Source organism: Oncorhynchus kisutch, linkage group LG4 (assembly GCF_002021735.2).
Source record: "Oncorhynchus kisutch isolate 150728-3 linkage group LG4, Okis_V2, whole genome shotgun sequence".
NCBI classification, from domain to species: domain Eukaryota; kingdom Metazoa; phylum Chordata; class Actinopteri; order Salmoniformes; family Salmonidae; genus Oncorhynchus; species Oncorhynchus kisutch.
This window is the reverse complement of record NC_034177.2, coordinates 34,583,233-34,598,542: the sequence shown is the minus strand read 5'-3', so window position 1 is coordinate 34,598,542 and position 15,310 is coordinate 34,583,233. Positions and strand designations below refer to the sequence as shown.

The 15,310-nt window shown below is 44.8% G+C and overlaps 1 protein-coding gene across 1 annotated transcript in view; it reads right to left on the bottom strand.

Moving 5' to 3' along the window:
- LOC109888870 (SH3 and multiple ankyrin repeat domains protein 3-like) overlaps positions 1–15,310 on the bottom strand; it is an 88,012-nt gene that overhangs the window by 12,809 nt on the left and 59,893 nt on the right. Inside the window, exons 4-11 of the mRNA XM_031822876.1 lie at positions 14,688–14,770; positions 5,477–5,601; positions 5,198–5,333; positions 2,248–2,328; positions 1,899–1,922; positions 1,137–1,267; positions 771–876; positions 110–651 (exon numbers count right to left, since the gene is read on the bottom strand). Of these exons, the coding sequence (XP_031678736.1) occupies positions 110–651; positions 771–876; positions 1,137–1,267; positions 1,899–1,922; positions 2,248–2,328; positions 5,198–5,333; positions 5,477–5,601; positions 14,688–14,770 (1,228 nt within the window). The remainder of the gene's footprint in view (positions 1–109; positions 652–770; positions 877–1,136; positions 1,268–1,898; positions 1,923–2,247; positions 2,329–5,197; positions 5,334–5,476; positions 5,602–14,687; positions 14,771–15,310) is intronic.

Sequence of the window (15,310 nt, the reverse complement as noted above, 5' to 3'; positions counted from 1 at the left end):
AGGGGTAGAGATGACAAGAAATTAGAAACTTCAACTTCAAAACAAACTTTGTTCACTTGCTACATTAACAGCTAATAATCAGAATAAAGAAATCAACAATTTAACCGACCTGTAGCTGTTTCACCAGAGGGCTCTTCTTGCGCTGGGGCTTGGTGGGCGTGTACAACCCAATACTAAACTGGCCCACATTGGCGTACGGGTTGTCAATCACCCGTCCTTTCCTTTTAATTCGCTCGGGTGGTGTAGCAGAGGCAGAGGGGCGGGGGATGTCGGTGGGCTCCACGGGTAAGTGGGAGGAGTCTTGTAGAATAATCATTGACCTTGTCTTCTTCTGGCGTTCGAGATGGGAGGACTGGCGGTGCGATGGGTCGTAGGGCCGGTCCAGGTCCAGGGAGGAGGGCTTGAAGCTGGAACGACCTCCAGGATCATGACCTTGACCTTGACCCCTGGCAGGGGGAGGAGGGGGGCAGAAGGAGGGGGGAGGGCCAGTGTCCAGGTAGTAGAGGGAGGGGGGAGGAGGGGGGGCAGTCTGGGGAGGGGGCGGGATAGAATGGGAGTGGGAGTGGTCTCGGAGGCTGTCAGTCATGGAAGAGCTCCGGGGGAAACGGTGTTCTCCAGCCAAAGCCGACAGTCGGTCCTCCTCAGTCGCACCTGGAGAGGTCAGGGGGCAAAGGACAGAGAGAGTTAGAATGTCTAAAGTAGTACAGAGATTATGCACTATAGTTGCCAAGTTATTGACTAGGTACTGTACTAAAGGTGAAAGGTGTTACCGAATGACTTGGTCCTGGACATCCCTCTAGGCAGCTGCATATGAGCCCTCTCTATCCCTGGGTGGAGCCCACCATGTATTGCCATGCCCTGCCTCTCAAACAGCGACTGAAACACACACACAGACACACACACACACTCACAAAAACGTTTCAGACGCATATTTTATACAAAACAGTATGTATGGTATATGAGTATGTGGGAGGGTATATACTGTATATGCTGATGTTATTCTGCGGCTTGTAGGTCTCTGTTCCAGAATGGCTGTGTGTGTGAATGTGTGTGTATGTGTGTGTGTGTGCGTGCGTGGGAGAGAGAGAGAGTGTGCATCAATGTGTTTCTGCACACGTGTGTCTATGTGAACTCACACTGATCTCTGCTGATGTGATTCTCCTGCCGGTAGGTCTCTGTTTGACAGTAGCAGCTCTGTAGTCGGCCTCTGTGGGCTGGGAACGTAACGTCAAATGCTCCTGGGGCGCTAGCATCTCATCTAGCCTTTCTGTACAGGGATCACACGGACAACACAGTCTGAATAAAGCTACACAGCATGTACGGACCAAGATACTTTCTACATGACAAATTGTGAGTGTTTGCACACAATGCACAGCTCCTAGTCCCTGTCAGACATCTAGAAACTAGAAAATGTCACAACGCCACACAATATCAACACAACCATGCAGGTCTACACATTTTCAAATATATTTAGAATTGACAGTTACACCATGCACATCACACAACTAAAGACACCTTCACTATGTTGGATTAGAGCACAGGAGGTTGGTGGCACCTTAATTGGGGAGGACAGGCTTGTGGTAACGGCTGGAGCAGAATCAGTGGAATGGTATAACATCTATCAAACACATGGTTTGATGCCATTCCATTTGCGCCACTCAAGCCATTGTTATGAGCCGTCCTCCCCTCAGCAGCCTCCACTGGATCAGAGGCACGGGGTACAGCGTCTGAGTCTATAATCTTTGTGAGCCTCAAGATTGAGGAGCAGGTTCTGACTGATTGACTCAGAGCTCAGTGCCCACGCCGTGCCGGTGCTTCATCCATATTGAACAGTGTGTCAGGCTGTGATGCTCAGAGAGGTCATGATGATGCCTCAACAGGTCTCCACTCAGACTCACCTCCTCTCCTCCTCCGGACGGAAGCTTGGGAAAAGAGAGGACAGAAAATGTGGGTCAGGGTGTGTGTGTGTAAGAGAGAGTGAGTGAGTGAGTCAAAAAGAAAGGAAATATCAAAAGTTAAGAAGAAAGACAAGATTATGCTGTCAGAGCTAAAGACATGTTCTAAATTGTGTTAAGGCAGGAAGCATATTTTTATGAAAAAGGTGAAGTGAGAGAGAGAGACAAAGACACAGAGACAGAGAGAGACAGAGAGAGACAGAGTGGGGACAGAGAGAGACAGAGAGAGACAGAGAGAGACAGAGTGGGGACATATGTGTGTGAATTTTTGCATCTGTATTCTCACACTCACCCAGTTCCTCCAGTTCGGCAGTCATGGACTTGGAGCGCAGCGTCAAGGTGGTGCTGGGGGCTCTTTTGGGTGGCGGGGGAGCTGTGGAGAAAAGGCAGGGTGAAGATGATGATGTTGAGGGTGAGGAGGAAGGCTCCTTGGCCCTGCTGCTCAGCGCCCTGCGAGTGTGGCCCAGCCGAACGCTCCATCCTGTCTTCACAGCCTTTCTCTGGTCAGCCTGCGGAAAGCTGGACGACTTGTTTAGGCTGCGGGTAGACACACTCTTCTTCATCGTACCTCTCTCTTTCCCTCCGTCAAACACACAGACACACTCACACTCACCACCCCACTGAACACTTCGGTGGGGAGTACATTGTGCCATGCGGCCTTGGCAGAGGAAGAAGTTGTAGATCTCACAGCTCAGAAATCCCTTGATACACTACCAGCACACCACTCACAACAGTCCGAATACACACATCTCCTCTAACCTCCAAAAACCCGGCGGAACCTTTTAAAGCCTACTAACTATTACAAATCAGCTCAGCCCAAACACCTACATATTATTACTATACTATCCAGTCCACATCCAAATAACAGGAGAAAAGCTGACTGTTAACATGCTACAATACAATCCCTCAAAACAGATAGCCCATGCCATCACAGCGTCAACTACTACAGCGCAATACCTCCCGCTGTGCTACATCGCATGTGCAGCTACACATGATCACAGCCTATGAAATCTATCCTGCAGTCCGCCACCCAACACACTGTATCATCTGAACATGTTAAAATACAGCAGCATACCTCCCAGTCTCTGCACAATACAATACACCTCATTCAACATACTGTCAACCAGCCAGTCCCGTCTCAATGCACCACTGTGGAGAGCAACAACAGATCAGCAGAACATCTGGATGCCACCACAGCCTGGCTACGCTGCTACACTGAGCAGCTAGAAATCTGATCTAATCTAGTCCATACAGTATCACTTCATCACCGGTCAGCATATTCATGTAAAGTACGGAGAGTGAGAGAGAGCGCTAGAGAAAGTGTATTGCAATGCTTAATTCAAGCACGCAGCATTGTTGCTATGGTTACCATGGCGTTAGCAGGGTTTGACGCAGAGGCTTGTGTGTGAGAGAGATAGAGAAGGGGGGGGGGGGGGGATTGCGAGAGTGTGTGAGAGTGTCTGCAGAGTTACAAACTGCAGAGAAGGTCCCCTTGGAGCAGCCTGTTAGAGTATTGAACACAGCTTAGAACAGCTTAGAACATCACAGAATCACCAGGCAGAGCAAAGCCAGCTCAGCAGAACCCCATGGGGTGGTTGCATCTCTCAGATCTGTCTACCGTCTCTGCCCTGTCCATTGCCCTCTCTCACCCCCCAACACACATTGTACACGCCTGAGTCCTCTAGAGTGACGAGAGCATGTGGGGACTTCTTCATAACCAACTCATTTCCCCAGAGGAGGCTGCTGAGGGGAGGACGGTCCATAATAATGGCTGGAACGGAGCGAAATGAATAGCATCAAACGCATAGAAATCATGTGTTTAATGTTTTTGATACCATTCCACTTATTCCGCTCCAACCATTACCACGAGCCCGTCCTCCCCCAATTACGGTGCCACCAACCTCCTGTGCTATCAGCTCAGTATACTCAGGTTTAATATTGTTGTCACTGTATAGGATCAGATTAGTTCACTCACCTGCAAAAACATCACCAGAAGGAGAAATATTCCACATTTCTAGTCAAAAAAATAGAAGCTCTTGGAAAAAACAACATGCCGGATTTACAAATCAACCTTAAAAAACAACATGCCGGATATACAAATCATCCTTAAAAAACAATATGGTGGATGGATATGAAAATCATCCTTAAAAAACAATATGCTGGATATGAAAATCATCCTTAAAAAACAATATGCTGGATATGAAAATCATCCTTAAAAAACAATATGCTGGATATGAAAATCATCCTTAAAAAGCAGCAAAAAACAGCAAAGCAGGTCTGTCATGGTCAGTTCCACATGGACCAGTGTACTGTCTCTAGTGACAGGAGGACTATATATTTGTAATGACTAGACGATTCACAGATCACCAATCACTGACTGACTACTCAAAGACCTCCATATCACAGCTACCACTCTGCTGTTCTCTTTCATTTATCTCTCTCATGTGTGTGTGTGTGTGTGTGTGTGTGTGTGTGTGTGTGTGTGTGTGTGTGTGTGTGTGTGTGTGGAGGAGCGGGGGGGGCACATACTGGCACTAAGACAGATCTGCTATCTACTGTCCAGATGGAAGTAGGTCAGAGCTATCTGTCTCTCTCTCTCTCACCCAAGGAGACACACACAGAGACACACACAGAGACACACACACACGCACACACACACTTTCCCGAGGTTGTAGTAGCAGGAGTGAGTGGGAGATGTTTTGCAGAGAGATGATGAGATGCCGTTGACATGGAAACCACATGAATTTACAGTGTGGCAACGTGGTGAAATCACCTTGGTGACGGGAACATACAGATCCTACTTCCATACATCTAGTGTCAACTGCCATTTCCATGACAACATACTAATACAGAAGCTGTCATTTAAGAATCAAATGGCTATGTGCTAAAGATCAAATACATGGAGCAGCTAACAATGGCACTCCGGACTGGAGGAAGAGGAGATTACATCTGCAATGAGGGACAGGCAGTAGTGGATGTCCCACTTTTCACCCTGTCCACTCCAGAAGGAGGCTGCATACCATCACAGGAGGCTGCTGAGGGGAGAACAGCTCATAATGATGGTCCGGGACAGAGTAAATGGAATGGCCTCAATAACCTGGAAACCACGTGTTTGATGTATTTGAAACCATTCCACTTATTCTGCTCCAGTCATTACCACAAGCCCGTTCTCCCAAATGTAGGTGCCACCAACCTCCTGTGATAGATACTCAAAATAGGACTCATGTAGACACATTGCTCACCTTTCTTGCGGACTACCTCCTCAGACTCAGGTTTGCGTGTGACAGAGACCACCTTCATCAGCAGGCTGTTGCCCCCCTGTCTAATCAGAGACACCACTTGCTTATGGCCCACCTTCACCACGTTCACCCCGTGCACCTGGAAGACACAAACCCGCACGCACACGCGGCACATACAAGGCACAAACACACACACACGCACACATGGCTGGAGGTCAGACAAAGAACTGAGAGGCAGTGGCGGTAGTCCATGGGGTTGGAGAGTAGAGGGGATATGGTTACCTCTATGAGGAAGTCTCCTGTCCTAAGCCCTGCCCTCCAGGCCACTCCCTCCACATCGACAGACTCCAGGTACTGGAGGGCAGGGAATGCTGGTGTTGGGGTGAACTCCTCAATGGGTGTCTCAGCTGGGAACACAGAGAGAGGATGACTTGATTTAGATACAGAAATTGACAGATGTTTCAACACAAGAAACACACATCTCAGAATATTCGTCAAGGTATACTCACTGAATCATGAGAGATACACTCCATGACCAAAACTATATGGACACCTACTCGTCGAACGTCTCATTCCAAAATCATGGGCATTAATATGGAGTTGGTCCCCCTTTTGCTGCTATAACAGCCTCCACTCTTCTGGGAAGGCTTTCCACTTTATATTGTAACATTGCTGTGGGGACTTGCTTCCATTAAGCCACAAGAGCATTAGTGAGGTCGGGCGCTGATGTTGGATGATTAGGCCTGGCTCACAGTCGGCGTTCCAATTCATCCCAAAGGTGTTCGATGGGGTTGAGGCCAGGGCCCTGTGCAGGCCAGTCAAGTTATTCCACACCGATCTCAACCAACCATTTCTGTAGGGACCTCGCTTGGTGCACAGGGGCATTGTCATGCTGAAACAGGAAAGGTCCTTCCCCAAACTGTTGCCACAAAGTTGGAAGAACAGAATCGTCTAGAATGTCATTGTATGCTGTAGAATTAAGATTTCCCTTCACTGGAACTAAGGGGTCTAGTCCTAACCATGAAAAACAGCCCCACACCATTATTCTTCCTCCACCAAACTGTACAGGCACTATGCATTGGGGCAGGTAGCGTTCTCCTGGCATCTGCCAAACCCAGATTCGTACATCGGACTTCTTTATGGTGAAGCATGATTAATCACTCCAGAGAACGAGTTTCCACTGCTCCAGAGTCCAATGGTGGCGAGCTTTACACCACTCTAGCCGGTTCTTGGTATTGTTCATGGTGATCTTATGCTTGTGCGCGGCTGCTCGGCCATGGAAACCCAACCAACAGTTCTTGTTCTGACGTTGCTTCCAGAGCAGTTTGGAACTCGGTAGTGAGCCGTTGTTGTTCTTAGATGTTTCCTCTTCACATTAACAGCATGTACATTTGACCAGGACAGCTTTAGCAGGGCAGAAATGTTACGAACGGACTTGTTGGAAAAGTGGCTTCCCATGACGGTGCCATGTTGAAAGTCACTGAGCTTTTCTGTAAGGTCATTCTACTGCCAATGTTTGTTGATGAGATTGCATGGCTGTGCCCTCGATTTTATACACCTGTCAGCGACGGGTGTGGCTGAAATAGCCAAATCCACTCATTTGAAGGGGTCTCCACATAGTTTTGTGTATATAGTTTACATTCTGTCTTAAGAAAAACCCACACACACATCTGCCATCTGAGTTACACACAGAGTTAGACACAAACAGCAGCAAGTGTGTGTGTGTTTATAATAGAGAGAGAGGTGAGGTGGACTCTACAGTGTGTTCTTTAGTGTATTAGTAACAGTGAGAGGTGAGATGGACTCTACAGTGTGTTCTTTAGTGTATTAGTAACAGTGAGAGGTGAGGTGGACTCTACAGTGTGTTCTATAGTGTATTAGTAACAGTGAGAGGTCAGATGGACTCTACAGTGTGTTCTATAGTGTATTAGTAACAGTGAGAGGTCAGATGGACTCTACAGTGTGTTCTATAGTGTATTAGTAACAGTGAGAGGTGAGGTGGACTATACAGTGTGTTCTATAGCGTATTAGTAACAGTGAGAGGTCAGATGGACTCTACAGTGTGTTCTATAGTGTATTAGTAACAGTGAGAGGTGAGATGGACTCTAAAGTGTGTTCTATAGTGTATTAGTAACAGTGAGAGTTAAGATGGACTCTAAAGTGTGTTCTATAGTGTATTAGTAACAGTGAGAGTTAAGATGGACTCTAAAGTGTGTTCTATAGTGTATTAGTAACAGTGAGAGGTGAGGTGGGCTCTACAGTGTGTTATATAGTGTATTAGTAACAGTGAGAGGTGAGGTGGACTATACAGTGTGTTCTATAGTGTATTAGTAACAGTGAGAGGTGAGGTGGACTCTAGTGTGTTTTATAGTGTATTAGTAACAGTGAGAGGTGAGATGGACTCTACAGTGTGTTATATAGTGTATTAGTAACAGTGAGAGTTGAGATGGACTCTAAAGTGTGTTCTACAGTGTATTAGTAACAGTGAGAGGTGAGGTGGACTCTACAGTGTGTTATATAGTGTATTAGTAACAGTGAGAGGTGAGGTGGACTCTACAGTGTGTTCTGTAGTGTATTAGTAACAGTGAGAGGTGAGATGGACTCTACAGTGTGTTCTATAGTGTATTAGGAACAGTGAGAGGTGAGATGGTGTGACAGGGAGAGAGAGACCCTTTCACTCAACCATATTACTTTATCCACTCTCACACTGAAAATCAGATTACACACACACACACACACACACACACACACACACACACACACACACACACACACACACACACACACACACACACACAAAATAAAAAAAATCACAGAAACTCATGTAAGCACACTCCTGACTCGTTAGCTGAGTGTGCCTCTGCCTGAGGATAGTCTACTGTGCACTTCACACCCTCCACTTAATCCTGGACTGAGTCCAGCTATACCACTTACACAGGAGAGCTCCCAGAGGTAGCTGCAGTATGTGTGTGTGTGTGTGTCAGTGTGTGTGCGACTTGACCCCACTAGGAAAGGTAATCCATTCAGTTCTATCTGAGGCACTCGGGAACATGGAGGAAGAGGGAGAAGAACAGGAGTGGAAGAGAGGGATACATGTAGAGGGGGGGGAAGATGAGTGATAGAAATTGGAACAGGAGGAGAAAAAGAGTAGACAAATTGAAATATTGCTAAGGAGGAGGTAGAGAGGAACTAGGGAGGGAGAGACAGATGGACAGAGAACATCTCCTGGCTCGACATGTCAACTGTTCGTTGATCAGGAGGAAAGCCATAGTCTATTTTTGCTATTTTGTGATTGATTACTGCATTATTAGGTTTAGAGCTTGCAAGAAAGGCATTTCACTTTGCTTGTGCACATGACAGCTTGAAATGGGGGGTACTGCATCAATAAAGTACTTTGACTTCTAAACGGTTAATCAGATCCCCCCCCCCCCCCCCCCCCCCCACACACACACACAAAAAAAGGTGACATTGTGTACTGTCACCTCGAATGAAACATTTGATCAGAAATTCAAAATGCTGGAGTATAGAGCCAAATGTAACATTTTAGCTTCACTGTCCAAATACACACGTAGAGGAGGATATGTCTGCTTGATATGGAGGAGCAGAAAACACACTCAGACTTCCGGCAAGGTGCCCACAAGGGGTTGCTATAGTAACCAGCATGGGGAGCTGGCACGTGCAGTAGTGCAAAGTGTGTGTGTGTGTGTGCAGGTAAAGTAGTAGCTGATAATGACTAATGGTAAAGCTGAGATACGAATAAAGAAGAGGGAGGGGAGGAGGTAAAAAAAAGAATTAGAGACAGAAAAAAGTGGAATAGAACAAACAGTGAAGGGGGCAATGAGAAAAAAGACAGGAGGAAAAAGAAAGATGGAGAGAATTGAGAGAAAGATACTCATTTCTGTCTCCCTGAACACCATGTGTGAGGAACAGATGGGGTATTCAACTGACAGCTCTTCCTAGGATTACACCACCACAGGGGCTAGACACACACACACACACACACACAGACACACACACACACACACACCACAGGGGCTAGACACACACACAGAGAGAGAGAGAGAGAGAGAGAGAGAGAGAGAGAGTGAGAGCTATAGAGAGCGAGAGAGAGACAATGTGGTGTTGACCAAAGACAGTCGCGTTGACTCACAGAGAATTAGTCATACTGTGTGACTCAGTGATAGGTGTATAGAACTCCTCGCATCAACCCACACTCAGAACACCTACAGAGGGGCTCACAGACAGGCTACGATTTGAAGACGTATCTTTCCCTTTCAAGACAATCCAATACATATTGATATAGATACTTGGGCTCCGATATGATACAGGAACACTACACTTTAGAATGAAACAATTTGGTGTGATTTGGTTTGATTAGAGGAACGAATCAACGCGTTTCGGTTTGATGTGATGCACTAACATTTGTTGCATAAACACATTCATTTTCCATTCTAAATTTAAATCTGCTGCTGAAAGAGCTGAAGAGCTCGATCTCTGAGCTGGATCTGTCTGAGCTGACTTCTATATGTGTGTGTGTGGGTTTGTAAATGTGTACAGTATGCCTATATTGTATGTAAGCACCAGAGGGAGACTGGGCGTCTACCACCCTACTATCAGATTAGGGGGAGGAATGTGTACTTTTTGACCGCCCCACTTTTGATCTGAAACCACCACAACCCACTAATTAACTTGTCATTTTTGGAGATGAAAAGTGTTGTAAAAATGAGCTACGACATGAATAGCCAATGAATGTTTAGCACAACTTTGGATTTCACCCCTGTATGAAAATGGTTTTGAACATGAAAGTGATTGCTGTTTTCGTTGTGAAATAATCAACATTACCCAAACATCTTCACTGAATGTTGAAATAAAAACTACACAGCAAGTTGGCCAGTGTTGATTTTTCAGTGTAACATTTCTAGTGTTGATTCAGGTGTTAAAAGAACTCTGTAATCACTGGTGTAACAGAACCCCGGTGTTGGTGTTAATAACCAGTGTTAAACCCAAACCATGCACATCATTGTCACATTTCCCAGAATGCTCTATTGCAGGTTGATATTTAGAATTGTTTGTTTCATTACATGTTATATGTTTTTTCATGAACATTGATTCAGTTATTCATCTTATGCTACTCAAATATAGGTAATATACACTTTTCTAAACTAATCCAATTTGTTACTTAGATTTATTTATTGCACCCGTTACTGAAATGGTTTAAATGCTATATGTAGTCTCATAGTCTACCCAAGCCAACAGTCAACCTGAATGCAAGTTGCTGGTGGCAATCATTTTTTTACAATGTTGAATATCCCCACTCTGGTTGGATTCCAATAGGAATTACACATCACTTTGCAAGCCAGTATAATGTGACTTGCAGGCCTGATGTTTCCTGTAAACCACGAGTTTCAGGCCACTGTAATAGAATAAAACTAGTGATGTTATGTTTTACAGCAGCTAACTTTGAAACAGTGTGCTGATGCCTGTATCACTTTAGCAGAAGTACGTCACTGGTCGGAAGCTTAGCTTGATCACTTGCTTTTTCAAACCGTGTGTTGCTAAATGCGAGATGTCACTGATTTTGGTTCCGGTGCTTCCTTTGATTAAGCTGCTTTCAAACACCAACCTCTACTGGATACCATGCTTATAAATATAATTAGGATTTTGTACATGTCATTTCACCTGACCAATAGTTTAGCAGGCAGAGTAGGGAAATATGGAACATTCAGTGATGTGATGGAATAAGGTGGAATCCCATTGAAAGCACACCATTTTTTAAATGTGAAAGCACACCATTTTTTAAATGTGAAACCACACTTTCTGCACTGTTCTTCAAATAAGTTGTTTTATGTACACTGAACAAAACTATAAATGCAACATGTAAAGTGTTGCTCCCATGTTTCATACGCAAAAAAAGCTTATTTCTTTCACATTTTGGGTACATATTTGCTTACATCCCTGTTAGCGAGCATTTATCCGTTCCTTCTCCATTACACAGGTGCACCTTGTGCTGGGGACAATAAAAGGCCATTCTAAAATGTGGATTTTTTTTCACACAATATAATGCCACAGATATCTCAAGTTTTGAGTGAGCATGTAATTGGCATGCTGACTGCAGGAAAGTCCACCAGAACTGCTGCCAGAGAATTTACCATAATCTGCCGCCAATGTCGTTTTAGAGAATTTGGCATTACGTCTAACCAGCCTCACAACCGCAGACAACATGTTTGGCATCATGTGGGCGAGCGGTTTTCTGATGTCAAGATTAGGAACTGAGTGCCCCATGGTAGCCTAGTGCGGCGGCAGGGTAGCCTAGTGGTTAGAGTGTTGGACTAGTAACCGGAAGGTTGCAAGTTCAAATCCCCGAGCTGACAAGGTACAAATCTGTTGTTCTGCCCCTGAACAGGCAGTTAACCCACTGTTCCTAGGCCATCATTGAAAATAAGAATTTGTTCTTAACTGACTTGCCTAGTTAAATAAAGGTAAAATTTAAAATTAAATGGTAGCTGTGTGGTTATGGTATGAACTGGCATAAGCTACAGACAATGAACACAATTGGATTTATTGAAGGCAATTTGAATGAACGGAGATACCATGACGAGATCCTAAGGCCCATTGTTGTGCCATTTAGCTTCCGCCATCAACTGTTTCAGCATGACAATGCACTACCCCATGTCACAAGGCCTGCAGTTTGTCTATGGTCGGCACACTCACCAGAAATGTCACCCATTGAGCAAGTTCAGGATGCTCTGGATTGAAGTGTACGACAGCGTGTTCCAGTTCCTGCCAATATCCAACAACTTCGCAGAGCCATCGAAGAGGAGTGGGACAACATTCCACAGGCCACAATCAACAACCTGATCAACTCTATGTGAAGGAGATGTGTCTTGCTGCACGAGGCAAATTGTGGTCACAGCAGATACTGACTGGTTTTCTGATCCACGGCCCTACACATTTTGTTAAGGTATCTGTGACCAACAGTTGCATATCTATATCCCCAGTCATGTGAAATCCATAGATTCGGGCCTAATGAATTCATTTCAATTAACTGATTTCCTTATATCAACTGTAACTCAGTCAAAACTTTGAAATTGTTGCATGTTGCATTTATATTTTTGTTCAGTATAGTATAAGCTTCTTTTTTAAATAATGGCATATATTCTATTTTTGATAGCAAACTTGAAGGTGAAAAAGGAAAGCATGATGTAAGATGCAAACCTGGTAATCCAACTGATTGTAGTCTATTACAGCAAACGACTTACTGCTGGCCATGAAGCTTTGATAAAATCAGTGGAGAAAAAAATAAACTCTGTTAATCACGTTACTATTTATTGCTGACCAGCAGATGTCACTAATGTGCATTGTGAACAGATAATGAAGCACAGTGTAATGAACCCATTTTCAACACAATTGGCTGGAAAGCTTCAAAGTTCAGAAAACTTTGTTTCCTCAATCACTAGGTAAAGCTAGGCACTCAAAACAAGGCCTTATGAAATACATATTGTGTAACATCTCTTTTCCAAGAGAGACCTGGTCCAATAACAGCAGGGGGAACAACGTTTCAGACAAAACAACTTACATACACTAACACAACATGAAACAAAACTATAAACACACATACAGTACAACAATTCCATTATACATTAAAAACACAAACGTCTTGACTAAAAACAGCTGTCCTAAAGACAATTACACTCTTCTATGATATATAAATCCATCAAGTGTTTAAACTCCACCAACGAAACGAGATCATCACATTTTCAAATGTTCAGGAGAGAATTCCAGGACCACGGTGCTAAGTAACTAAAACTATTTCTAATCTTTCTTTCTAATTTTTGGTACTGTTAGAAGCAAATCAGAATGGGACCGTAATTGATATTTATTTACTGACCTGACTAAAAAAGAACAGAGATAAAATGGCATTTTACCCAATATGGCCTTATAAATCAGAGTATACCAGTGTTTAAGCCTATGCAAGGTCAATGATGACCAGCCAACAGCACTGTAGAGATCACAATGATGTGTTAGACGTTTCTGATTTGTAATGAACCTGAGGGCTGCATGATACACTGAATCAAGTGCTCTCAGGGTTAGTTGATTCAGGCTGAGGCCTGCATATATATATAACATCACTCAAATCTAAAACCGACAGCAATGTACATCGTACCAGCTCCTTCCTGGCCTCAAAAGAAAAACAAGCCTTATACCGGTGATAAAATCCTATTTTCAGCTTGAGCTTCCTTATCAAGTTCTCTACATGCACAGTGAAGCTCAGCTTATCAGTGTTTAACACTGGAGAATTTGCTGTGTACCAAAACTATTGCTGATGGTGAACCTGAACAATCGAAATAAAGTCCAATGTGGAGCTAAGATTAGTGGCTAGGTTATAGCCAGATGAGAGGTGTGTCTCCCGTAGTATGCTTCCCGGTAAAACAGCATTTTCAGAAGCGCATTTGAAAACAATAACCTAGCAAATTACATTGGTTGTCCCTCAACTAATAAAGCATAATATTGCGCAAGCCTTTTTACAAGCATGTGAAAGCTGAAGGCGGTTGCAGATGTGCAAGATCAGGAATAGGCCTTGGTCATCTCCTTGGTCAGTGTGCGAAGCTGCGCAGTTTGACTAGGCTACTGATATTGCCGGGGGGTTGCTCAGCATGCATCAGTTGTCTCAAAAGATGAGAGGTATTTTCAGACAGATGCTACATTTGGATCGGTTTGGGGTCCCGTGGACCCATCCACTCATGTCTTAAACATTTGATCAGGGGACAGATGGGAATCGGTGAATGTTACAACCCTAGAAGATAGTAGCAGGGCTTTGGACGTAGCCCAGTGATGGTGATTCGGACAGCCTGCTTTAGTAAGAAGTTAAAGTTAAAGTTGAGTTTTGTGAAAATTGCGTGACACAGCACGGACATTCATATTGGAATGCAGACCTGGAGCAGGTACTCCATATGTGGGCCCAGACACCCGCACTGGAAAGTACACGATCGGCAAGGAACTCCACATATGGACATTGAACCGTGACCATGCCAAGTTGCTCACCTGCATCCAATCTTTATTAGCCACAAGCCCGCCTCACTCACCTGAATCCAATTGCTTCATCAACCACCGTCAAAGTATTTAAACAGCATCCATCTTCACGCCTTTGCACTTCTGGCTGACAAACAGGCAGTAGTTGAGAAGCCATTAAACTGCCACAGCGAGTCACCCGCTAGACACACTGCACAATGGTGGGCCAGGTCAACTTTAGTCTACGACTGGGTGGCTGGCCTATCAACTGCACCCTCCAGGCTTCCTTCACAATGGTGGGCTTATGGCCGGGGTTTGCCCTGCCAGCAGGCTCAGCGCAGACACAGTTGACAACTGGGGGCTGACCCTGCTGTTATGGGGAAGGGGGCAGGGACAGCCCACAGTTGTGCTCCGACTACCATCCATGCCAAAAACCTTATACCAAACTCCATCAACTACTGCCCCTTCTGACATGTTTGTTTACCTTTGGCTCCCCGTAGGACGAAGCCGAATCCTTCGTTTTCTTTCTTCTGCAGCATAGCATTCTTCTCCTCTATGATGTAATCACTGGAGAGCAGAGAGGAGAGGGACAGCAGGTAAGAGTCTCTGAGAGATGAGACAGGAGGGAATGAAGGAGAGAGCAGAGAGCCAGGGATGGTAGAGAAAAGGATGAGAGAAGATGGAGATGGACAACGAGAAATAGGGGAGGAGGGGGTGGCGACGAGGGTGCAGTAAAATCTTAAAAATTGTTGCATGTTGTGTTTACTTTTGTATAGTGTATAAAAATCTCATTACTAATGAGTGTTGTCACGTGTCTGTGTGTGTGTGTCTGTGTGTGTGTGTGTCAATTCACACCACACAATTCAATGTTCAAACACAACAACATCTATTCCCAGCGACATTCTAGCACTCTGTTACCACACAGTAAAAGCACCATCATGTCCCAATCTCAGCAACACCAATTTTCTGTTGACTGACCGTCAGATCCCACTGCTGACACCAGACAGCCCATACAGTTAGTGAATTGAACACTAGACACACTGGCATGGGAGACCTGGAGTTCAGTCGTGTGTTAGCTGTTAGTTACGCCAACTGCCCAGCCACTTA